We start from the raw sequence: 25,233 nt of genomic DNA, 5'->3' as shown, positions 1-25,233 counted from the left end.
AACCCCGAGGCATTCACTGGGCTGCTTCCTTCTCTCGGACGAGCTACCGCCGCTCGGCCCCCGAGCCCTGCAGCCCCCTCGCAGGCAGACAGGCCCTTCAGAGCAAAACCAAAAGCAGTTTAAAGAAATGCTGAAGGAATGTATTGGAACACCGTAACCGTAAAGGTAATGCAGCTAATTTTCCTTCCACTGCTTCGCGGGAAATAACTTTTTTTTCCTCCCCTAAATGTCACCTTAAAAAAGTGAACAGTATTGGGTCAGAATATATGTAGTTTAATCTTTTACTGAGAATCCATGTTAAAATCAGCCCTGTTTCCCTGGCAACCATTAGAACACTTCTCCAGTGATGCACTAATAAGCACATAAGACCACTCTCATCAAATTAAGGATAAACAATATATAGATTTATCCACCACCTTCAGCAGCAGGGAAGGCAACAGGAAGCTGATCAAGGAAATATTTTTACCAAAAACTTTTCAACGAAAATGTCAACTGTCTAAAGAAAGGAGTATTTTAGTCAAAGGCAAAGAGAACACCATCTACCTCTAAAGAAGGGTGCAGGGCTTTCACTTGGGATCCTGTATCAATCCCCCCTCCTGGCCGAGGGGACCCCCCTGTCCCCCCTGCGGGTCTGGCCTCAGGCTGGAGCTCTTCTCCTCTCCCTTCCCCTCTCCCCTCCAAGTTCAGCTCCATCTCGATGCCAAATGGAAACATTTCGGAAGTTTCAAGATGTTGTAAAAAGGAAAAAAAAAAAACCAACCAAAAACATCTTCCGTTCATCTGGGGAATGCTATCTACACCTTGTAAAAGTGCTACATAGTATTTTTTTCACATTTCCAAGGGTGAAATTTACACTTGAGGAAAAACAAAACCCACACACACACCTTAAACCAACTTTGTGACTTTTATTGATGGGCGACAACTTTATACTTCTAGATATCACTAAACTGTGTACAATTAGGAACTCAACATTATAGGAGAGCGGACAGCAAAATTAAACAAAGCAGACTTAAAGAAATATCAATCTTAATTATTTTGCCCATTTTTTTTAATTTCATGTACACAGAAGCATAAATGCAGTTTGAAATTTCTTAATAGCAATAAAGTTACAATCACCCATCTATATAGACTAACATCTTAACTCCAAATATTTGATCTGCAATGTGTACTTAAGCAGTTTCTCATCGCACAATTATTAAAATGTGTCTTTCCTATTAGGAACCAGCAACTCTGCGTTTTGTACGTTTGTACATTTTTTGAAGCACACAGGACCATTTCCATCTCATACACATCGGCTCATATTTTACCACTTATCAAAAACTATTGGGGAAGCAGAGAGCGCTTTTTATTTTTTTAATTTTTTTATTTTTTTACTTAAGTAAAGATAAAACATTTTCACAGAAATCTACAAGTTCTGTTGCTGGTGCAGGGTTTTCTTCTACTACGCAATTAGAAAGTGGGAATCAAATGCAAACCCCCTCGTATTATCTTAGGATTCAGCATTATCTCAGATTAATTTTTTTTTTTTTGTATTTTTGTGATTCACGAGACTGAGTCTTTCAAGCAAGTGACTTCATTCTGCCAAGTCAAAAGTCAACACAAACTATGTTGTGCACAAACCCAAGGTAGCTTTCTTTATCACTCTATCCCATAGTTGCAAGGGAAAAAAAAAGAAAAAAGAAAAGGAAAAAAAAAAAGAAAAAAATTCACTCAAAAGAGCATTTACAGGAGAAAAAAAGTTAGTGATAGTTGGCGTTCTACAAAGCAGGTATCTTGCACACACAGCGTAAAAGGGGGAAGTTTCACAGCAGGTCAACTCGGCGGTAGTACAGGAGGTAGGCTGTGCGCTCTGCAGACGGCTTCACCACCTGGTACTGATTGATCACTTTGACTGCCTGGTCATCGATGCGTAACCAGCCGTTTAGACCAATTTGGAAGACGTCCGTAGTGTAATGGCCACCAGTTGCGCTGTTTCCATGATGATAAACAACTGCAAAGAGAGATTCATGATGCACGTATACGCTAAACATAGATAAACATCCACTGAAAAAATAAATGAAGAAAGAACATCCCACATGGCTTTCCTCGCAGCATACTCATGGGTTTGCAGATCTGGACCAAGCAAGAATCCTTCTTGCTTACATTTGATGCTAGGCAATATTAGCAATATTTCTCCAGCATACCAAATCTCATGATTCTAAAAGGAGGTTTAAGTAAATTAAGAATCAAAAGCATCAAACTGCATTTTAGAACTTGCTAGAGGATTTTCTGGAAGGATTTGCCTCACAAAGGCCATCGGCGACACTGCAGCGCGCCCTTCCCAGCTTCCAACAGGTACTGCCACCCTTTGCACGATGCGCTAAGCTACACATTCGCTCTGCCTGATGATGACAACAGTCTTCTATCGAAACTATTTGTTAAAAAAACAAACAAAAAACCAACAAAAAACCCCGCAAGACTTTTCAGTCTGCACTGATCAGAAATGTAAACCAGCTATTCCACCTCTCATCATTCTTTTCATTTTGTCTTAACTATAATTTTATTCTGAGAACAGGTTCTATTGAAGTACCAATCTACAAGTTTCACAGTCATTAGTTCTTGGTACCCTCCTTAACAAAACTGTGCACTGAAGGCTCTGATTAACTGCTGATCTGCTGCTTCTGAGAAAACATCCTGACCATATACTTAACAAGAACAAATAAAAACCAGAAGGAATTGTTGTATTAAACACAAAAGCAGAAGTATATAATTATGAAATTGTTTACACTTTTTCAGACTAGAGTTACACTTCAAGCTTACTCAAGACTTTCTTCACACTTCTATGAAAATAAACATTTTCAGAGTAACTTGACTTAAGCAAAGCAAAAAGGCAGAATATACCACACCTATACATTTGGGGGAATTTAGGAAGTATTTGTTTTACAGTCGTGTAGACTCGAATTACTGATGTTCTGAAGTTTATTGTTAGATAATAAGGCATATCCTGGATGATATCTGAAACTTAATTCTTCAAAAGCTTATTTGAGTAATTTAAAATGCATCTAACTAGCTTGGTTTTGCTGGATGAGAAGTCCGCTGACAGAAGACTGAAGTATCGTACTTTTCCATAGAAGGAGTTTGAAAAAATTACAGCGGTAACACATTTTCTTCAAGCCACCTTAAATACACTGTCTAAACTTGTCCCATGAAACCCACTATCAATAAAAAAAAGTTTACACTGCCAGAAACAGTCCTGAATCTCCACAAGAGACAGGTATGTTATTTCCTTCTGTAACCTCAGCGGTCACAAAAGTGGATCCAAACCACCAAGTCACATAAGGCCACCAGTACTGGCACAGATTTGGTGACGTAGAAGTTAAGACCTCCGGTTCTCCAGTTTATGATGTTCTCCTGATGCCAACACAAATAAGCAGGTGCAAATCGTAAACTGTGTAGGAGTTTTAAACTTCAGGAAATCCATTACTGCCCAGAGACTGTTTTGTTCAATATTAAAATGCTGCTTCTGAATTCTTACAGGAGCTCCCAGTCTCAACTACCAATTTAGATATTTCGTATACATCGCAGACACTCTTAAAAACATCTCTTCCTCACACAAAAATCATCATCTCCTCCAAGTTAAACTTTGCCACCTACAATATGCTATTCATACCCTGCCAGCAATACTCATCTTGAGGGTTCAAAGGGATGCAGAGACAGCATTCAAACAGCCATTTCTAAAGACATTTGAAACATTATGCTGAGAATATGAGGTGTATTTTAGGAGTAGTTACATTACAGCTGCATTTCAGCTTCTGCTGATATTTTTCAGGGTGGATCTGTTACAGAACTCTTTTTGCATGAGCTTCAAGCTGGATTAGTCAGACATAAAGATATAGCAATGTATGTGTATATGCACAAATGCAAGAAATCACTAATACAAGAATTTGACACCCACAAGTCACTTCAGTGTAATTTCAAAGCAAAATATTTTATACAATCCAGGAAGCTCCAGTGAATCCTAGAATTCTATATGCAGAATTTGTATTTGCAATACAGGGACTAGAGGCATATAGACAAAATACCTGCAAAGAGCCGGTAGGTTCTTTGGCCTTTAAAAATTTTACTTTTCACACCAGGAGACAGTAGCTCTGGAGGAGGAAAAAAAGTCACAAAGGCAATAGTTAGCAAATTTAGAAATTCCATTTCAAAGGGATCAATTATTTATAGGAGAAACCAACACTACCGTAGTTTAACTAAAATGTGTTCTACAGCCTTTAAAGAATGGTCAAGGTTCTGATACTCGGTTTGCTGACACTAACATTTACAGAATGTTTAAAACTATCACCAAAAAAAAGGGGGGTGGGGGAGTGGGGATGGAAAAGATCAGATTTCTTTTCCTTGCATTCCTGTTGTCAGACAATAACAAAAATTAATTTCAGATTCCAAGCCATACTACAAACAGCTTTGCCAGTCGAGACAAACTGAACTCGTTCTACAAATATCCATTCTTTAAAGAATTCTTAAAATAAAATATTAAGTAAAATAAAAGTGTACTGTCTGACAAAGTCTGTATTTCACCTGATACATGAGTAATCATTTTTATTTATTTCTTCCCATTTGAACTACTGGCTGGCTAACAGTCCATTTGTCAAATCAAAACAAAATGCATTTAATTTGGCAAGCTTCAGATGCTGGATTATCTGAAAGCTTTCACACTTTGTAAAATTGCTATATCTTAAGATATTTGTGGAAAGAACGAACTTTGTTGTTTAACCTCTGAACTACAGCTTACTTGTCTGCCTTCAGGCTGCATTTTCTACAATACACCAGTTTCCTTTCATCCGCCACTGCTTATTACAATAATTTGCCACTTCTCTGAATGAAAACGGAGATAAAAATATCTAGTATTACTTGGCAACCACCTTGTATAGGGACATACCCCTCATTCAACAGGGTCACTTCCAATATATGTCCTCAGCAGCCTACAGCCTTACTCCTTAGACCTGCAGGAGGCCCTTATTTAGCCAACCCAATGTCTAGGATGTGCTAAAGGTTTTAAGATCTTTTGCCATAAAGTTCTTTTCAAAATGGAGGCCCAAACTCATATACAGGTACGACTGAACCCAGAACCCCAAACATATTATTTTTATGAAAGGAAAAAAAACCCACCCATACAACATATTCACCCAAATTACTAAGTTTCTAGACAACAACGGAGAAGAAATCTTGCGCACAAAGCTGGGAGAAAGGGAGAAAACTGAAAGACAAACAGATATCCCTAGGAAACACAACATTATCTTTTCCCTAAAGAGGGAAACATTCTGTTCAAAAGTCTTTACCTTTACTAATTTCCAGATCAACGGGATACTCAATATTCTTGATAAGCTTCTGACATCCACCAGTTTTCTCATACACAAACCGTTTGAGGTGTAGAACAAGAACAGGGGGGAGTTCTTCTAGTGTCACTCTTCGACTGATCTCCACCTAACACATACATAGAACAAAGATGAAGAAAACCTGTAATTTTCTGTTAACTGCTCAAAATTACTCCTTTAAATGAGGAATAAGTATTTAATTTTAAATACACTAGCAGAAGAAACAGATTTTTTTGATATTATTATGATGTTACTTTATGATAAACACTCCACTTTATGGCTTAAAGCACACTGGATCTTCATCCAAAATGTTGTCTTAAAGGAGAACTCAATACTTTTAGGAGAATCTAATGTGCTAGAATAAGCACAAATATTTAGGTACTGTACTACTGAAAAAACCTTACTGGATATCCCCCGGGAACAACTACTCATAACAGTTCAGTGATTAATAATTGTCATAAGCTATTATACTCTCATCAAAGGTCAGTCACTTGTAACATATGCTGCTGATTTCAGAGAACTCTGAACTACAGAAGACAACAGCACCACACCTCAGCACCTGAAGCAAAAGGTTTTGAAACGCTGTTTTAATTTCTAAGAGCTGACACCTTTTTACAAAAAGCTGAATAGAAGGAAAAATAAGAACTAATCCAAATCACTTTTTAATTTTCAATAGGTAAATTAACTATAATCAAAAAAGAAGCTCTATAAAACAAAGAAAAACTAGAAAAATATTTTGCTATAAACACCTAAGTCTATATTTATCATAAGAAATTCCACTGAATGCTTCAGAAATACTAATTGAAATACAAAAGCAGTATTGTATCTACTTTGCTAAAAAGCTTCAATGCTGTGTTGCTTTAGAGAGAGTCCTGAGCAAACCTTGCAATTCCCCACTGAAGTACCAGCTTCTACACCCGACTTCTGCAGTTTTAACTGGTACTATCTTTATTGCCCCCCTTCTCACCAAAAGAATCCTAAAATGCTGTTGAAAACACACCTTCGCGTAACAGTGTCACTAAAATACAGAGCTATTCACAGGGGGATAACAATGATTAATGTATTAAGAATAAGAGATTACTACGCATCAGTTCAAAAATCATTTTGCATTAACCAGAATATATTTGTCATTCAAAAAGTCCCTCAAAAAATGAAGTGAGCTGTTACGTAGGCTACTTACAAATAAGTAAGCCATCATGATCAACTATTATGGAAGAGATCAGTAATTAAAGCTTTTTCTTTCTAAAAAAGTATACTGGGTTCTTTAAAAGGTTTTGAAGAAAATTTCAAGAGAAAAATAGGCATTGTGACCTCACTTTTCTCTACTGATTTTTATGTAATTATAACCAACAATCTGCAAAGTTACTGTCTGAAAACCTGAAATTGAACTCAGAATTGCAGAACAAAAATGTTTTCCCTTCCTAAAAATCATGACACAAAAACATTTCTCAAAATAACTGCTTTAGGTTTTTCTCACTTTTTTTATTGGAAAAAAATATAAATCATCATCGTATTATTTCTCAATACAGGGCCCGATTCTGCTAGAACCTACAAAGCGTGGAAGAGAAACTCATTGGGAAAAACTATTATCACTTTCCAAGCTTGAAAAGTAAAACTTCTTCGGAGCTGAAGCAAGCAAGATTTTGTAGGGTACTTCATTTCCTCGTGGATCTGAGCTGATCCAATTTACAAGAAGTAATTCTACATTTGAAGCAGAAATAGTCTCTACAAACCGTGTAAAATTTCACCTGCATCTTAAGGGTTCAAAATATGCCTTTCTGTGTCCAAAACCCATCAAAACCCTGGCAACAGCAGCAGCCTCACTGAGCGCTGAGGGAAGGTTTTTGTGTTTCGTATATTTTTAAAACCCACAAGCCAAACTGGACCCTGTTCTTTTCCATTCAACAAGTGCGTGCCTGCTGGTGCCCACCTCCTCAATTTCCAGGAAATTACATGCAGAATTAGAAGCTAGAAGGCAAATTCTGAAAGTGAAGGTGACAACATGAGGTTCACACAATTCTCCCATGAGCTCATGAGAGGATGCATCTTCTACACATCTTAGCATGGAACAGCTGCTGCTTTCAGGGAGCAAATCCAGAGAGGCTTTATACAGACAAAAAAACCCATGCACTTGATTCACCTGGTTATTACTATCTCAAGATTTTCCTCTCTTCTAAGTCTCAAATCTGAAGTCTTTGAATTCAGAATTTTGTGCAAAAAACCCACAAACTTCACAGCTCCCAGCCCAGCCCAGGAATAACAGATGCTGAAGAACGTCACTGCAGTGGTTTAAGCAGTTGCCATTCTCCATCCTCAGTAACCAAGCTGGAGTATGGAACAGATGCGTGCACCTCAGCCGCGCCGCTCCGTATTAGCTCAAACCACTGCTCAAAGCAGTTTTGTCTTACGGTGCCAGAATGAAGAGCAGCAGCTGAGGAACAGGCACATGTTCTGCTGTCCTGACTGGGTGAAGGGGCTCCGATTTCTGGCACCACCGTTACCAGCTAAAAGTGTCATAACGGTGTGTTTAGTGAACGTGAGTCAGAGTCCCAAGTAAATATTTGTAAGGTCCTCAAGGAGCAGTTTGAGAACTCCAGGGGATGTGAAGACTCCTTCTAAGGGGTACGTGGAAGGTACCCTGGAAAAGTAAATGAGGCTGGTTTGTTATTCAAGAGCCTTCCCTTCTGTTAGAAAACACGAGCAGGTCTCCAGATAGGAATAAGACTGAAAAAAATCATTTCAGTTAGGTTAAAAAATTAAGCCCTTTATAAAAAAAAACAAAAACCCAACAACTAGTAACTGTTGAAATAGGCAAGATCAAACAAAGTGATCTGCAAGACCAGAAGGAACCAAAACAACTTTCCTCCAATGTTAGTGAGCAAGTGAAATTGAGTCATAAACAGCAAGAAAATGCCACTCCATTTAAAACACCTATTTTCATTTAAAATATCTAATTATTTTAAACACTGCATGAACACGACTGATTTCCTGTTTACATTAACACACGCATAAAAATAAAAATCAGCTCAAAGCAATTAAAAACAAACTTTAAAAGAAATCATTAACACATATTTGGAAGATTAATCTTTTCATATCTACAGTTTATGCCCAAAACTTGTGAAGAACACAATTCAAATTAAAACAATCAGAAAACAGTAATAATTTTTAATAATATGATTTTGAGCTTTACCAGCAGTCCTGAGTTCCCTTTCTATAAAATGGAGATGAAACACTCCTTTGCAATACATTTTGAGAATTACTATCTGCAAAGTCCTATGTTTGTTCTACAGTCAATGTGTTCAGTGTTTTCACTACAATTTTAATAGAAGAACAACTATTTCAATTCAAGTTTCTTTCGAAACAAGATCTAAAACACATTGTGAACGCTTGTATTGAGACTCTAAAATACGAGCCAGACCAAACCTCCAGCACCTAATTTGAACACCCATTTCTTCCAAACCCTGTAATTGAACACTGGGTTGTCAGTAAAGAAGTTAAAACCATCTGCAGCAAAAAACGAAAAAATGAATGCCTAGCAAAAAAATCCATGGTAAGTCATGACAAGCTTGCATTGCAAATGTTTCTTTCACATGGAAGACAACTGGAGAAATAAATGTTCTCTAACACACCTACTGAGTATACAAGGCAGACATTTCAGCTATCCATCTCTAGCTTTTCAAAGAAAATGGTCCACCCTTTCTTCATCAAACCATATTCTCATCTGGAGTATTTAGAAAACTGGCGGATACGGAAATGAGCATCAGAGAGCACATCTCCAACTCAAGAGCCTCTTTCCAGCCTGGCCTACTGAAAGAAGTTACGAACAGCGTACGCAAAACTTCCATCTGAGCAATCCATGCATGCCAGAGATGATGTTCTTTACTAATGCACACCATAAGAAGCAAGGCAACACCTTAGCGGGGAAAAACTAATTTATTACCCTATATCACAAGTTCTCAAACTGTAATGCCAAAAGCATGTTTGTCTCCCTATGAAGTATTTTTCTACTGCAATTATTACTATTATGTATTGTATTATTTGAAAAATAAGATTAAAAAAAATTGCAGAGCTGCATAAGAATACAGAATAAAACGTCCTGGTATTTACAGTAATAGAGAATCACAGGACTTGGAGATCTCAAAAGGTCCTCCACTCCATCCCCTCTGAATCAATTATAATGATTTATGTAAATCCTGACTGGTGTTTCCTCCAACCTTCTCTTAAAGCAGCGAGGACAACTCCATAAGCACCACAGGTAACACCTAGTCTGGCTCCTATTCCTGTTTACTGTTTGAGTATCACTGAGAAAAATCAGCCTTCTCCTTTTCAGGGGAGCTTTTGACGTATATTAAGTTTTACATCTGGTTCAATCTCTCTACTTCCACGTTTTTCCTTCTTGATGCTGAACAGCTCCTCCCCTTTACTTGTTCCTTTTACATCACAACTTTTACACTGCCATTCATTTTGATCGCTCTTTTCCAGACATTCTCCAACTGTGAATAACATTTTTCTTGAACTGATGACCTTAAACTGAACATAGTATTACTGACAAGTTGGGGTTTTTAAGGCTGCATAAAGCAAATTAGTCAACTATACAGTGCCAAGGACACTGAATGGAGGTGTTACTGGCTACTGAAAGATTACAGTCTATTAATCCAGGGAGAAAGCCACTGATCATCAGATGTTTTAGTGAGTCTAGATGGACTTCTACCAGGCCTACCACCAATGAATATTTTCATTTTTGATTTGTAAGTAAAATGTGTAAATCAAAACCCATCGAGGACAGCCACACAGACAACAATGCAAGTGTTCTGTTACAAGAGTTTTCTTCTTAAAGCTGGAGCGTGCTTTCAAACGATACTCTGAAGAGCTGCTCCTTTGCCAAGAACATCTGGCAACCCCAGGAATCGCTATGTTAAGATCAGCTAAAAGCTCTTTTACCCATAATGCTATGTACTATTACCACAGTTCACCCTGTTAATTTAATATACGCTCTAGTAAAATCTCTAACCAATTACTACATCATCTCAGAAAACACACCTATTTACAGGCATGGTTTTGTTTGAGAGTTAGTTCTCTTCCTTCCAGTGCATGTGTTCAACTGAAATACATTTTTACCGCTGCAGGACAATTTGAAGAGGTTAGTACCTCTTTTGTTAACATAAGTAATAGTGTTCAAGTTACTATTTGTAAAGCAAGAACTGTATAAAAACCCTTTTTAAAAGTTTAGTATTTGACAGTAAAAAGGCGTCAACAGAACACACCTCTTGCTTGGTTTTTGTGGTATAACCCTGGACAGACTCTCTTGCCACCAAACTTTCCAACGCATCCTGAACTGTGCGTATCTTGTCTGACTGGATATCCAGTTGCAGGGTGAAGAAAGGTTGCAGTGTAGCAGACTCCTTAGAACTCTGCTGATAAACAACAGATCTACGGAAACAAAAAAAAAAATTAAAATGTAATAAAGCAGAGTAGTTTTCAACAATATAGAATCTTCAAGTAAGAACAGACTGAAGTCTACTTTAGTAACTCAATGTATAGCGAATCCAAAACAACACACACAAAGGTTAAGCGTATGTTTCAACAACCTGAATCAGTATTACTGCAATTTACATGATTTTCACATCCACTTAAGAGCATACTGAATGAGATTATGTTATACTGCTTTATTTATGCAAGGATTCAAACGGTTATTGGATAAGCATCAAAAGTTAAAAGAAAAATACTGACATTTTTGATAATGCACTTAAAAAAGATTCACCTCTGGACACTCTTCGTGTTAAGAGTTTTGAAATTATGTTTTCCAACAAATCTTCAGAAGTGCAAAATGCAGGTGCTTATCTAACTGCATGTTCTACTGTAAGTTACAACTGATTTCAGATTCTCCAATAAAAATACACAAATTTTGTAGTCACTTCACTAAGACCAATTTCACAATGATTTTAAATTGTTTGCTTAAATCTTGCCGTAGGAAGTATAAACCATGCTCCATCAAGCACTGGCATTTCCTTTTCTTCCCACCATTTTCTGTGTCCAGACTTTGTCCATGTACTTCTTTGTACATAAATTGGGAGTTTTTTGGAAAACTGGCAGGAGTAATGACCTAGGGCATGAGAACATGTTTCCTGGGTTTTTTGTTTGAAGTGTATTCAGCTGCAGCCTTTAAGCAGCCTGGCTCAGCGATCGCTGTTTTGTGCAATGAGACAGTACACTCTTCAGCCACAACGTCACCGCACTAAGTGGACTCTTCCTGATTTTCATTTTTCTTAAACTTCACTGAAAACTTAAGACAATCAAACATGGCTCAAGAATTATTTCTTTTTTTATTTTGAAAGCAGGATTTACATTAAAAAGCCCCAGCTGCTACAAAAATGTGGTTTTATACAGCCAAAGAAATCATTCAGTTATTATATTGTCACGCTTGTTACAGTGCCTTCCAAAGCTTGAAAGTAGTAAAGTAATTAACATAGCTCTAATTTCAGCCACGCTGAAACTTCTCCCCCTCGTGTACAAAGTGTTAACATACAGGTTTAATGCCTGTAGTGTAAACTCCTATCAAAAGAGTCCCTTTGACTCAGGCAAAGCCCTGAAGCACCAACAGAAAGCCAATGCATCTTTATATTGGCAAATACATACCCTTTAGAGGAAAGAGAGCGTATGAAAAACAGTAGCATCTTTATTTCAGTTTAACACTTCCTCCTTGGCTATATTTAAGGACAAAACCTTCAACACATGGCAAGCGCAGCGTTTCAACAAACAAACCCTTCACTGTGTAAGTCTTGCTGCTTTTGGATACAGTTCCCAACCCTTTTTAAGCTAACCATTATTTAGTGCAATAATCAACAGAAAAACGCTAAAAACTCCCAACTGTTTTTTTCAAATCCGTGTATTAAGATTTAATTAATAATACATACAATATTCTGAAAAGATAAAGTTGGGTTTTTTTAATTATCAGAAATTCATTTGTAACATTTCTTCAAAACACTGACTTCAAAGAGATATGCAGAAATTGATTTGATAGCAAAACCTTTGCAGGACTATGATTTTCTACAACAAAATTATTTATTAGAATAATTACAGATTTCAATTGGTCAAGGGAAAATGCATCATTTTCGATGAATAATTACTCTCAGGTACTGTAAGAATTCCACAGTAAGAATTCTTCAGGAAGACAGGCACTGCCCATTGCTACCCTGCTTAAACTACAACGATGTAATTGATGCATTTTCTTTTAAAATAAGAGTGCATCTGAAGGGAAAAGTTGGTACTACTTACGGAAATATTTACCAGACTTCTAACTGGCTTGTGAGCTAGCTTGCCTAACAAGTATTTGAAATTCACACAAGCTGAAAATCAAAAGGGACTCTCACACACGAACAAACCAGATCCTGACAGAACTGCGTATCTTCATACTTACACAGTTAAGTCTCACATTGCTTAAGGAAGACTTTTTGGGTTTGGGTTTTTTTAAGTAATTATGTCTAAATAGGCATTTAATAGACAAAGCTTCGAGAAAAAAGCCTAAAGTTTCCCAAAGATGCCAATTCAAACCATGTTTTCCTAGCTGCTTTCCATTTGATTCTTCCAATTTCTGATGCTTTCATTTACTGGACTTCTACTGGTAATTCTGTATTCAATCCTTCCTATCTCCACCCTTAGCCTCAGAGGATGAAGCTTTCCAACATCACAACATGGGAGACTGTTTCTGCGGTAAATTGTGTGACCTAGTTTGGAGGCTAAATAAAATGGGTGTGGTGACAGCAGACAACAGATGTAGGATTCGACCCTGTGCTTCTGTTGCTCACTGCAAGTTTTTACCTTTTTTTCAGCATTACCTTTGCTTTATGTCACTTTCTGTGGACTTCTACACAAGACAGCGTTCTCTTAATATTCTTAATTTAAAAACTAATGGAATCACATAGAGATCTAAACAATTCTGACCATGATAAATATATTAAGGGTATTAACAATACCTCGGGTATGTGAACGCGAAATTCCATCAATACATACAGACACCTGCCTGCTAATTTCTACGGAAAATATAATTTTATTTGCCAGTCAGTTTGAGTCTGACTCAAATCCCAGAAGAATAATTTCAGTGCATTTCACAGGCAGAAGGCACTGGCCCACATTATTCACACCTCTAGATGGAATACCTGGCAACACAGGGAGCCAAACACCAGCAATTAAGTGTCTGTCTCCAATTTAAAAATAATTCTTCAAGTCTAGCATTTTTGTTTTCGAATATGTTTTTAGCAAGTGTTTACCTTGCTTTCATTTTAAATTATACATTTCTCCAAAAGAGTCATGAGGCTTCCTTTCCAAAAAAATATTCTTTCAGTATCTACTTTCTGCCTTCATCTGGTATCAGACCTGAATACAAGTAACATCCCACATTCCTTTCATTCCTCTAACATCTTGTAGCAATTTACTTTTTTCCAAACTTCTTTTGTCTTTAACGTTTTATTTATTAACTATTACACATAACTTTCCAGCCTCTGGGAAGCACAAGGGTCTGAAGAACCAAATTTTTCATTTTATTTCATTCTTTTACTGACCAGATTAAACTCTTTGCAAATCTCAGTATCCTTTAGTATCCTGATTTACAAAATGAGTCAAGATTCCTCAGAGGTCACAAAAATTAGGTAGCTCTAAAGTTCTTTGGAATTCTTAGACATTAATATAAATATACAAAGCATACAGAGTTCAAACCCCTCTACATGCAATTCAGAGCCTTAGTTCTCTAAACAGACTGTTCTTAAGGCACTTAAAAAGATCCAGACTCTACAGTAAGTCATAGAAACATTTGATCATTGATCAATCTTTTGATCATTCTGGTCTGTCTTCTGAACCCTCTCTTGCATAACGAATGTTTCATGGGAGTATGTGCACCTCTCCTGGCCGGAACAAACTCTGTAACAGTCTCTTCTATCCAACTATCCAGTAACGGTGAAAAAATATAGAAAGTAAAGCAGAGGACAAAGTTATCTGTAAAGGCAAAGCAGCATACGGTCTCAATGACTTTTATAAAAAAATTACTGTACCTTATATGACCACCAAAAATATCAGTAATTGGAGTCTGAACAAAGTCAGCCTGTCGAGTGACTGATGATTTGTTGCGAGGTCCCACTTGCTCCCATTCATCCTCACTGCCTTCTCCTTGTTCATCTTGTTCCTCTTCTTCATGAACAGTCTGAGCCTCAGGGCCATTGGACACGGAGAGTTCTTAAAGTGAAGAAGGAAAAAAAAAAAACATTATTTCTTTTATTTTTTTTAACAAATAAAACATGTATACAGACAAAGGATTTGAAAGGAAAAACGCAATGCAAATAATTTTCAGAGGATAAGATGTTTTCATAGATTTGACAAAGTAAAAGAGAACAAATATACTCCAGGCTCACTCATAGTTGGACACATCCATATGTTAACAGAATGCAGCTCACTGATGACTATATGTAAACAGATGTCATTTTCTAGCAAAGTTTGATATATTTTTAGTAGTAAATTTATGGGGTAGAAAATTAGAAAGTGAAGTGTTATTCTGGAAACATAATTATGCCATTATTAAATACAACTCCTTTTCTGCACAGATTCTACAGGGAACCCAAGGCTTAGCAAATATTTTCTTTGCAAGCGCCAAAGTCAGGAGGCTATAAACTGCACACAGCTAAAGAACAAAATATGGAATGATCACTTTATATCATTAAAAATTTAGCCTACTAAAGAGAAATTGGGTAACTCGTGATCTTAATTCTATACTTGGCTAAGACTAACAGTGTTTTGTTTCACTTTTCATAGGGGACCCAAACATAAAGTCACCAGAAAATAAAATGGCATTTTAGTCTGCATACAAATTCTAATACTTCTTCCAAATAAAATTTTTCTCCAACTTTGTCAATAAGAATTTTAAAATAATTCAATATGTTCTGGTTTATATTAGATATAAATTAGCCATTAGTCTAGAATTTTCCACTTCAGAAAAAGATCTTAATTAACAGTGGTTTAAAAAGATTGGTGAAAAAACACACTGATGTATTTTTGAACTGCCACGGAGAGCCAAAACCCCAGTAAACAACTGACAATGCAGGTATTATGAATGGCAGTCAAACATACCTATGCTTAAGACAAGACTACTCAACTGCAGTTAGCCTCAAATAATGCTCAGTTGAGCTCAGTAAAAATCTGTAATACAGAAATTTGTTGTTTAGAAGGACCATGTATATGACATTATTATAGTCATTCAGAGTACTTACAGAATGATAATGCTTTTCCAAATACCCAGTAACACTTCACATCATTTGTAAATTGGACAGCATGGCCTGATTTTATCCTTTAGACAGATTTTTAGTTTATTTCTTAATGTCTTTGAGTCCCCTAAGCATGGCATTCTATCCCTATCTCAACATCTACTCCAAACATTGTTCTGTATTACAGAATCGCCACCAAAAAAAAAGGGTGAGACATATTTGAAAGAAATTAAGTTTGCTACAAAAAACACCAAACCACTAACTTTCATTATGTGGAGAGAGAAGTTTCTTTAGGGTCAGCATTTCTTCATGTAGCCCATTGAGGATAAATCCCAAGTATTCTTCAGCATCCTCTTGCCTGCCCTGAATAAAATAGGGGTTTTTTTCCAATTATTACATGGCATTTTCATGTTTTCATTTTAACAGGAGGTTCACGACATTGAACATCTAGCTTTCTCCTATTAATGTAGCTAATTTACCAACCATTTAAAGTTCTGAAGTCCAATAAAGTTTACATTTTACTATAACAATCACTCATTTTTAACCAGTTCAAAAAGAACTTACATGTTAATTGGTAACCTGCCAGAAGCAGCAAGTACACATATAAGCTTGACCCGCATACAAGACTTTCTGCGTTCTTTTCAACAGAAATTTGATTTAACTTGGAAGTTGGTAATTTTTTTTTTTTGCTATTTCTTTTATAGTAGTGTTAAAAGTTGCTGTCAAACCAAGGCCAAATCAAAGGATGGTTAGAACAATTATATTTTCTTTAAACTGAAACTAAACCTGAGCTAGTATTTTGAAGTCTCTGTGGTCCTTCAACCATTCCAAACTGAATCCCAAGCCGAAACGAACAAAACTGCTCATTTCTTAAATACAAATCAATAGGTATCTTCTTTATAAAAGGAGATGTACCATTCCAGTCATCATTTTTTTCATTATTCTGACATATCAAACTGCCAAACTTACAATTAACATCTTCCTATAATTTAAGTCCCAAGACAGTCTAGCTTCACTATAATGAACTACCAACTGATTGATTTTAGTAATATTTAGGCACAGAACCTCACGTATGGCTTTACATTGTTTTAACAACAGTGACTGACTTGCAATGCAGTTAATAAAGTCAGAGATTTTTAAGTCACACCTTTTCTGACAGACTGGACTTTATAACTGTCAAAAGTCTATAAATGTATGTAGGTTCAAAGGCAGCTCCTGGTCGGATGTCTCTCACAATTTTATCGCCTAAAGCTGCAAGGCAAAGAGAAGTACATATAAGTAACAATATAGAAGGTTTTTCAGCATTATACCTTAACATTCTCTTCACACATCACTAGATTTTGGAATTCAATTTTTTTTGTGTTGTTTTTTAATAGTTTTATTACCATTTTAGTGACTCAAGCTTGGTATTCATAAGATACAACACTTATCGGTAAACTTTTTCTACAAATATGTTACGTGACCCTACGCAGACTTACAGACAGTCTGGAAAAGTTAGTACTCTTTTTTTATAGTCAACACTCTAAAGATTAACAAGAATACCCACAGCCATCATAAAAGAACAACTCTGGTTCTACTTAAATTTCTGTACTTCTTTTGTATTCAAAGAACACTTCCTTAAATCTTTTATGTATTTGTAATTCTAATAGATCACTTTTCCTCACTGCAGAAAAGAAATAATAATAAAACACAAACAAGATACAGTTTGACAGAATGTTCAACCTAATGGCAATACAAGGCCTCCGAAACTATATTTGAAAACCACACAATACAATAAATGACCTAGAAGTATAATAAGTTGCATAAGGCAGTAAGATTTGTTTTACAGAAACAAAACTTAAGCAAACCACAGAAATGTCTGAACTGTTTGGAAATCACTGGAACAACCAGCTCCTCGTGCTTTTTTCTTTTAATGTTACATAAACACATTCCAGAAACTGTCTTTTATTTCTATAAGTTTTTAATACAACAGATTTGGTTCAGAGATGAAAAAAATAAAAGCTCCAAGATAAATTATTTGCATTAAAAAAAGTTCTATTGCTCACTAGATAATCATCATTGATCAAACGCGCATTACCAAGAATCATACACTTGCAAAGTTTTAACACTGAAATAGTGCATAGGATGGGGAGGAATTAAAAGCCACGATAACATGCCTGCAGGCAATCTCTAACAGCTAGAGAGAGACCTATTATGGCCCCATCTTGTTCCAAATGAATATGAGTGTTCAGTATTTAAGGAAAAATCATAGAATTGAGCCAGCTGATGAACCAAACAGCTGGAAATATGTAAGGAAGGAAGCAGAGTAAAATACAGGGAATATCAAATTTTGTTAGAAACGGCATGTTCTTAGAAGACATCTTAACAAATAAGCTAACCTTCAACAAAAACTATTCTTATTGCACTTGTACATCTGGTCTACCGCATAGAAGACAAAATGTAAGCTGTAACACCTATGACTTCTTAACATTAATCACCAACAAGAAAAGGTGTTAACACTGACAGAAAAGCAACTGCAAACTTTAAGATATCAAGAAACTCCAGAAGTCCAAAGAGCCATGAAAGTGATCAGGCAGCAGTGTTTAAGGATCGTAAGTACATCACACAATGCATATCCTTACCCCAAAGCCTTCTTATCATGATTTTAAGACTTTTCTCCCCCTATTCCCACTCACCTTGTTTTGCTTTAGGAGGTACAGGCATATTAGTGAACTCATTCATTAAACGAACACTGAAACAGAAGGGAAGGAACAACTAGATATGAGCAGCAAGTTACGACTTAGAAGGACAAATAATAAAATCACATCATTGTCATTACTGACTGCCTGAAAAAAACAACAAACAAATATCATAATGAAGTCTGAGTAAAGTTCAGACATCAAAATTAACCCGATCACTGCTAACAAAACCAAGGTGTTAGGTTAGTTCTTGCAGCTCTCTCAGTTCATTTTTGCATATTAAACACTACTTAAGACTGATATTCCTCAGGCAACAGGAATTTTATCTTCCTTGACTAGTCAAGCAATTGTAAAATACCAAGTTCGCTATAAAAGCCATGTATCACCAAAAAACCACCCACACAAAAAAACCCCCTTCTGAATACATATCAACTTTTAACAATCGCAGTAAACAATCATTTGTTAGATATTTCTGAAGGAGCTTAGTCAGATCACAGATTTTTAATTTTTTTTTAACGAGCTACTTACAAACTGTCTATCATTGGTGTTGAGGTACACGGCCGCTGTGATTTTGAATAAATTGGAATGGACTTCATTAAATGATACATTGGAGGGCAAGCAACCAAGGCTTGCAGGGTCTATGTAGTGGCATTAAGGAAATATTCAGAAAACATAATCTACATATTAACCAAATACTCGATTATATTTAAAATTTTATGCAAAAAAGCTAACTCTTTATTATGTAGACCAATCCAATAACTAAACTGGAAGAGGTGGCTGGACTTTTATTACAGCGTTAACCAAAAACGTACAGAAGTTGTACTAAAAACCCCAGGCATCTTGTAACACAAAGTGATTTCACTGACAATTTAGTAACGTCAAAAACTTTCATCAAAGGGGAAGGGAACATTTATCTCTAGGAGTAGGAGAGGAAAAGAACTTTCACAGGAAAGCCTTTATAAAATTAACAGGTTGAAAACTGGCAAGTGATAATCGGTAACGTGTTTTCGGAAAAGAACGGAAGAATCCAGCTGACAGACTGCAAGTTAAAGGTGATGCTTCACCCCATAACCCAACCAAACCAAACAAACCCGCCGTGACGTGAAACATTCAGCAGTGTAAAGAAAAGTCTGGAGGAACCAGGAAAACTACAGTGTATGTTGGGAGAAAATACTTCAAAAATATCAAAATCTGTGCTACTTGGTGAGAACAGTGAACAAAGGAAATGTATTAAAAAGACTGGAGGAGCAGAGAAGTGACAAAAAAGGCAACAATCACAACAGATTGAGAGATTGAGAGAACTTGATCCCTGTAGTGTGCAAAAATTGAGCAACAAATTCTCAGGGAACATTTTAAGACTGAAAAAAATGGGAGCTAATACATACAGTTAGATGAGTGCAGAACTGGTTACATAAGATAAAAGCTGGCGTTTAAAGTACAATCGCTCATCTGGAAATAGGTTATTCAGTTCTGCAATGATCAGCCTTGAAATTGGTCTTAGTATTTTTCATTAGCAGTACTAGCAGTTAAAGTAAAAGTATCCTAATCGTCACTTGCAGTGGGCCATAGCTAACATAGGAGATATAGATATATTAATAAAAAAACTATTATTAATAAAACTATCATAATACAGCACTGAAGAAGGAAGATTTGTTACCCAAGGTAAGAGTTATTTTTGCAGGTGAATACAATTCTAATACATTAAAAGCGTGCTAATCTTCCATCCCGTTGTAAAAGGATGATTTTAAACACTGCATTTACACAGATGATATGATAGCGACTCAACAGAAAACCAAGTGATCCACTTACCAAATCACCAAAACAAAGCCTAAGAGTAAGAATAGTTACTTCACATACAAAAGAGAAATAACCACTTAAGCTGATGCACAGTCATGAGTAAACATAACCAGAAATTACAAGAAGGTTTTCAGTCATGAGAAACTTACAGTTCTGAAATATTTTGACAGAGGTAACAGAGACAAATTGCAAACAGAATTGTGCAACCAACTGCTGGGGAACCCTGGACATAAGGTTCAACGATCCAAAACACCCTTGGATTTCTAGATGCTCCCCTTACATATTTTAACCACAGTAGCGGGATATGGGAAGACAAACACTTTTATAAAATACTTACCAGAATAATCCAGAAAAAACTTTTGACAGATAAAATATACAAATTTTAACTTAAGTGCATTAATTTTTCCAAGGTAAGGATACAGCATTGATGTAGCACCAGTTTCCTTTGTTGATCAGCCCTCGCGGTTGCAAAGACACTGGTTTATGTATTAGTCTTACATTTTCCAGTATTTCTGCAGAATAAGAAACAGTAAACTGAGCATCAACAAAATACCCACGCTAGCCATCCAAACAAGTATCTGTTGATGCATTCCAAAATAATTCAAATCAATTAACAACATTCCCAGAAACTTCAGCAAATAACTTTCATTGCATTTAAACACTGCTCATATTTCAAGTCAGACATTTCTTCAGCTGAAGACATCCTGGAATTTGGGTCAGGAGGATGCTGGTACAAAACCCAATCGTTGTCATTTCAAAACTGAGAAGACCTATTTGTTTTTGGTTTTGTTTTCCTGAGATCAGATACTTTTATTTAAATACATATATAGATATAAAATCCCATTAGATGTAATCTCCTGCCACCAATTTTGTGAAGTATTTCCCAAATTCTTCTGCTTTTAAGAGAAGTGAAGCTGATACAGCAGTCTCATTTCACAAGTTTCAATATACACCATCAACAAAAATATCTTCATGCAAATGGGACCGACAGATGTTAAGGTGGTCTTCTGAACACTGTTTTATTTACCAGTTTAAGACTTCGAAAATCTACAAGATAACAGGCTTACATAATATCATGCCTACTGGTTGGTTTCCTGCTTTCAAATACTTCAGCAACGGCCCAAGTTTAAAAATGAGAAACCACTGGACATAAATAAGTCTGTCTCAGTTATGAAACTGAGAGCAACAGGGGGAGTTCTTCCAGGAAGCCTGACCTGTTATTTAAGTACCTAAATAAAAAGTGTTTAAGGAAAATATTGGATCTGGTATATTTTAAACTTGCAAAATAAGGACAAGAGGTATACAAGACAGAATAAAAATGCAAATAAACATAGCAATTGTCTACCAAAGGGGTTATGTATTTTTATAATAAATGTGAGGGCCTCTAAAGCCCTTATATGCTACACCACAGAAACTTAAGAGTTTGAGCTATTCACCAGAAGGATTATGTAAACAGACAAGATACCATGACATAGGTGGAGAAGCAGAGGCACAGCGCCATAACTAAGCAGAGGAGGTGGAAGAACTGCAAACAAAATCCATGTCCTTCCACTTCCAAACTATCTCTTTACCTACAAAATCACACTTTTTCTGCTGACATCACCAGTTCTAACCAAGTAAAAACATGCCAAAAAACCCCAGAAAATATTTAAATCAGTTCTCCATTACATAAAAAAAACTGACACCTGAAAGGGCAGACAGCAAAAAGATGTAAAAGGGAAGATGTCAGCACCTAGCACAGATGCAGGTGAAAATCCTTCTGTGAGTGTTGAAATGTATTTGTTATTAAATTACTAATGCTATTTCAGAATATATTGTTAATGTAGCAAAGTTTGAAACGTGCAAGCAATCTTCTGTTAATATACTAAGCACTGTTGAAAATTAGGATAAAAATCATGAAAAAAGTATTTTTAATGTCTATCAATAACTTTTTACCTTAACTGTATTCTTCCCCATTTTTGTATCATACTAAATAAAAATATTATTAGAACCTTTAGCATCCTCTTGTGGTCATAAAACTGCTTTGTAAACAGTGAGTTTTGTTTCTTTTAACATTAAGAATTATTTTTGTGTACAGCAATTACATTTAATGCCACATTTGCATCTCGCACCTAACATTTACACAATAACTAAAAGAACTTTTGCAAGAGTATCAAAAGAAAATTACACTTACAATCATGAGAAAACTTTCTTAAAATTTCAAAACCCTATTATCAAGCACACGTCACTAACCAGAAAGAATTCACATTCCCTTTGGCAGATACTGACTTGTGAAATGTGGCCTTGATTTAAAAATGTATATAGAACAATATCACGTTTAGAAATTTCTGTTGGTACACAGAACACATTTTCTTAAAGTTCATTCACCAGGTGGTGTTATTACAAATACCTGTCAAATTAAAAAAAAAAAAAAAAGTAATTCCCTAATCAATGTAAGTCCAAAGTTTAACAAAAAGAGAAAGCAGGTGGATATGGTCTCCAAGCTGAAGAGGTATGTGTTACAAAGCAACAATTTAATGCTTAGCTTGAGACCCTTATCAGATCTTTCTTCAAATCTGGATAGGGATAAAAAATGCCAAGACATCACTGCTGGGTAACTCTACACGAAATCAGTTTCTGCAAGAATGCAGTTTGAGAGTACAACGGGCTAAATTTCTGAAGTTATGTATTAAAAAGCCCAAACCTCGCATGCTCCACTCCCCAACTACCTGCTCTAGTGCTTACCTAGTTTTATCAATAAGAAAAAATTTTCTACTATGTAACAGTGAAACACATTTGTTACAAATTAAACTAAGTAATCCTCCTCTTGTTCAGTACAGCCTTGGGAGAGCAGTGAATTGCCATCTTCTTTAAGAATTTGTTTTACATCATTGAAGTTACATCCATGATTGCTCCAACAATCTCACCTGAGACAAAGTAAATCCAAACTTTTAATGTTTGCTTAAAAAAAAAAAAAAAAAATGGTTTTCAAATTTTACTTCTGTTTTTGCTGCTGCACTATTACATCTTCCTTGAGAAGTAATGCCCAAAACCTGGCATTTTCATCACGTCCTCACCAGCAACAACAGAATTACAGTTATCTTCCATCTTTTCCATGTAAATTGATATTAACGCACACTGGAAAACAAACTTTGCCTTCTTCAGTTTTTCTAAGGACACTTATCAATTCCCTAGAACTCCCAGATCCTTTTATTCTCTAATACTATTACCAACCATTTATTCTTCATACTGTACGCTTGCATTTGATTTCTGTTCTGCTGTATCCTTCCATACTTGCATTTATTGGATTCTCCTTCTAATTTAAAATCATTCCAGATTTAGTCAAATCCTAAATGTTTGTGCTCTTCATCTGAAATTCTGCCTGCTGTAAACAAATTTTACATGAACTGTTAATTCTATCACCTCCAGTGAAAACACCGTAAGAAAACATGAATCAGAAAATCTTTTTTAGATTCTCCCATTGAAGTTTTTCCTAAAGTTACCAAGAACAAAGACTACTCAGAGAAAAGCTAGTTTTCCGACCACATATTTCCCTAGCTCACTTCGAACATTATATAAGGCATAGTAATGCCTTATATAAGGCAACAGGTTATGCGTCAGAGGGTAGTAACTGGGAAATGCAGCAATAGCTGCCTGAAGTACTTTTTTTTTTTTTTCAAATATGGACAATTTATAACCTTACTATCCCTTAGAAACAAATTATTAAGATTTTTGTCCTAGCATCTAAGTTTAGGCTAAGGTGTATCGTTAGTACGGTTGTCCCTTTCTAAATAAGGAAGTGCCATACCTGTACTTCTTCACCATTCTGATGTTATCTGCCTGCAGTTTTGTCAAATAAACATCAATGGTTCAAAGTTTGCTTCAGAAGTTCCTCGAACGTGTTCACTGGTGTTGCCAGTAAAGCTCCTCACCACACACCTTAGCCACCTGAACTCTTCAGTATTTTTTTTCCTCATCAAGATTAACATGAAATTTGCTTGTCTGTTTTATTTATTTTCTAGTTCTGATCTTCATCTCCTTATCTTGTGTAGCTTCATTTACATTTGAGGACTAAGAAACCACAGACCTTTGCAGGCTGAATCAAGTAGCATTAAACTACCTTCAAGGTTCCAGCGAACCACTAACATCCTTTTTAATAAATGGTGAAATTGAGGCACAAGCCAGCAAGTTGTCCCTGGAAAAGTAACTTACCTTCTTGTGTCCTGAGCACCTGTTCTAAATAAAAACTGTACAGAACGGCCTCAGAGCTCAAACATTGCATCAGAAAATTTGCTAATTTTGCTTGCTGAACTCATGATGCTTTACGTCTAGATTTTACCTGTGCTTAGCACCCTATGGCAGTTGTGGTCAAAAATTCATTCCTGTTGGCATGAGCTGGAACTGGTGAATTCCCAGCAAATCCAACAACAGCATCTCAACTCAGCCACCCAGAAAACAAGGAGCATAATCAGCAGCTACCTACGAAAAACATACGCGATTGCTGCATACCCTTATACAATGACCGATACCGGTATGCAGCAGGTCCCTCTTTTGACTAGGCAGAAGATCTGAAATGAGATATGTATGGAATGGAGCAAACGACCTGTCTGGAAATCATAAATTGAAACTCATGTAACACATTTTTGAGTGTGGGTGCATGAACAAAGCCCCAGTGTACCTATTCCCCAAACAGGACAGAGAACATTAAAAAAAAAAAAAAAAAGGGACAATGAAGAAAGTCACCTTTTTCCACAGAGCAAAGCACTGATTACATGGCAGTCAGATCTTCAAGTAAACATTCTATACCAAAATGAGCAGCATCTGAATTACAGGAATTGCAGCAATTTAACTCCTACCTAAATCAGCTGCAGTAAGAAGATTAATTCCTTTTCACTGAAAAAGGATCTATACTGAGATTACTCCTCTGCAAAAACAGCTAGCTAATAGCAAAGGTGCAGAAGAAAACTGTATAAAAACTATATTGAATAAAAAGCTCTGCTCCCACCTGGTGGCAAAAAATAGTACAGAAACAGTAAAAGTCTAGAAAGTTAACTTAAAGCTAAACCAACTTGGGCAAGACAAAAAAACTTTTTCATCTGTGGCAAGCAGTTCTAGCTTTACAGTTGTCACAGAACAGTTTTAAGTTAAAATTCATTACCAAACGATAACTGAAGAGTA

At 36.2% G+C, this 25,233-nt stretch overlaps 1 protein-coding gene across 1 annotated transcript in view; it reads right to left on the bottom strand.

Annotated features, from left to right (window-relative positions):
• Window positions 1-1,530: 1,530 nt before the first annotated feature.
• USP10 (ubiquitin specific peptidase 10) overlaps window positions 1,531-25,233 on the bottom strand; it is a 37,176-nt gene continuing 13,473 nt past the window's right edge. The window contains exons 5-14 of the mRNA XM_009880953.1: window positions 20,497-20,588; window positions 18,808-18,917; window positions 18,277-18,332; window positions 16,749-16,852; window positions 15,865-15,964; window positions 14,399-14,579; window positions 10,619-10,784; window positions 5,319-5,463; window positions 4,062-4,127; window positions 1,531-1,990 (exon numbers count right to left, since the gene is read on the bottom strand). Of these exons, the coding sequence (XP_009879255.1) occupies window positions 1,803-1,990; window positions 4,062-4,127; window positions 5,319-5,463; window positions 10,619-10,784; window positions 14,399-14,579; window positions 15,865-15,964; window positions 16,749-16,852; window positions 18,277-18,332; window positions 18,808-18,917; window positions 20,497-20,588 (1,208 nt within the window). The 3' untranslated portion in view covers window positions 1,531-1,802. The remainder of the gene's footprint in view (window positions 1,991-4,061; window positions 4,128-5,318; window positions 5,464-10,618; window positions 10,785-14,398; window positions 14,580-15,864; window positions 15,965-16,748; window positions 16,853-18,276; window positions 18,333-18,807; window positions 18,918-20,496; window positions 20,589-25,233) is intronic.

The sequence above is a fragment of the Charadrius vociferus genome, unplaced genomic scaffold (genome assembly GCF_000708025.1).
Source record: "Charadrius vociferus isolate BGI_N301 unplaced genomic scaffold, ASM70802v2 scaffold493, whole genome shotgun sequence".
Taxonomy (NCBI): domain Eukaryota; kingdom Metazoa; phylum Chordata; class Aves; order Charadriiformes; family Charadriidae; genus Charadrius; species Charadrius vociferus.
The sequence above is the reverse complement of the archived record's forward strand: the minus strand, read 5'-3'. Positions and strand labels throughout refer to the sequence as shown.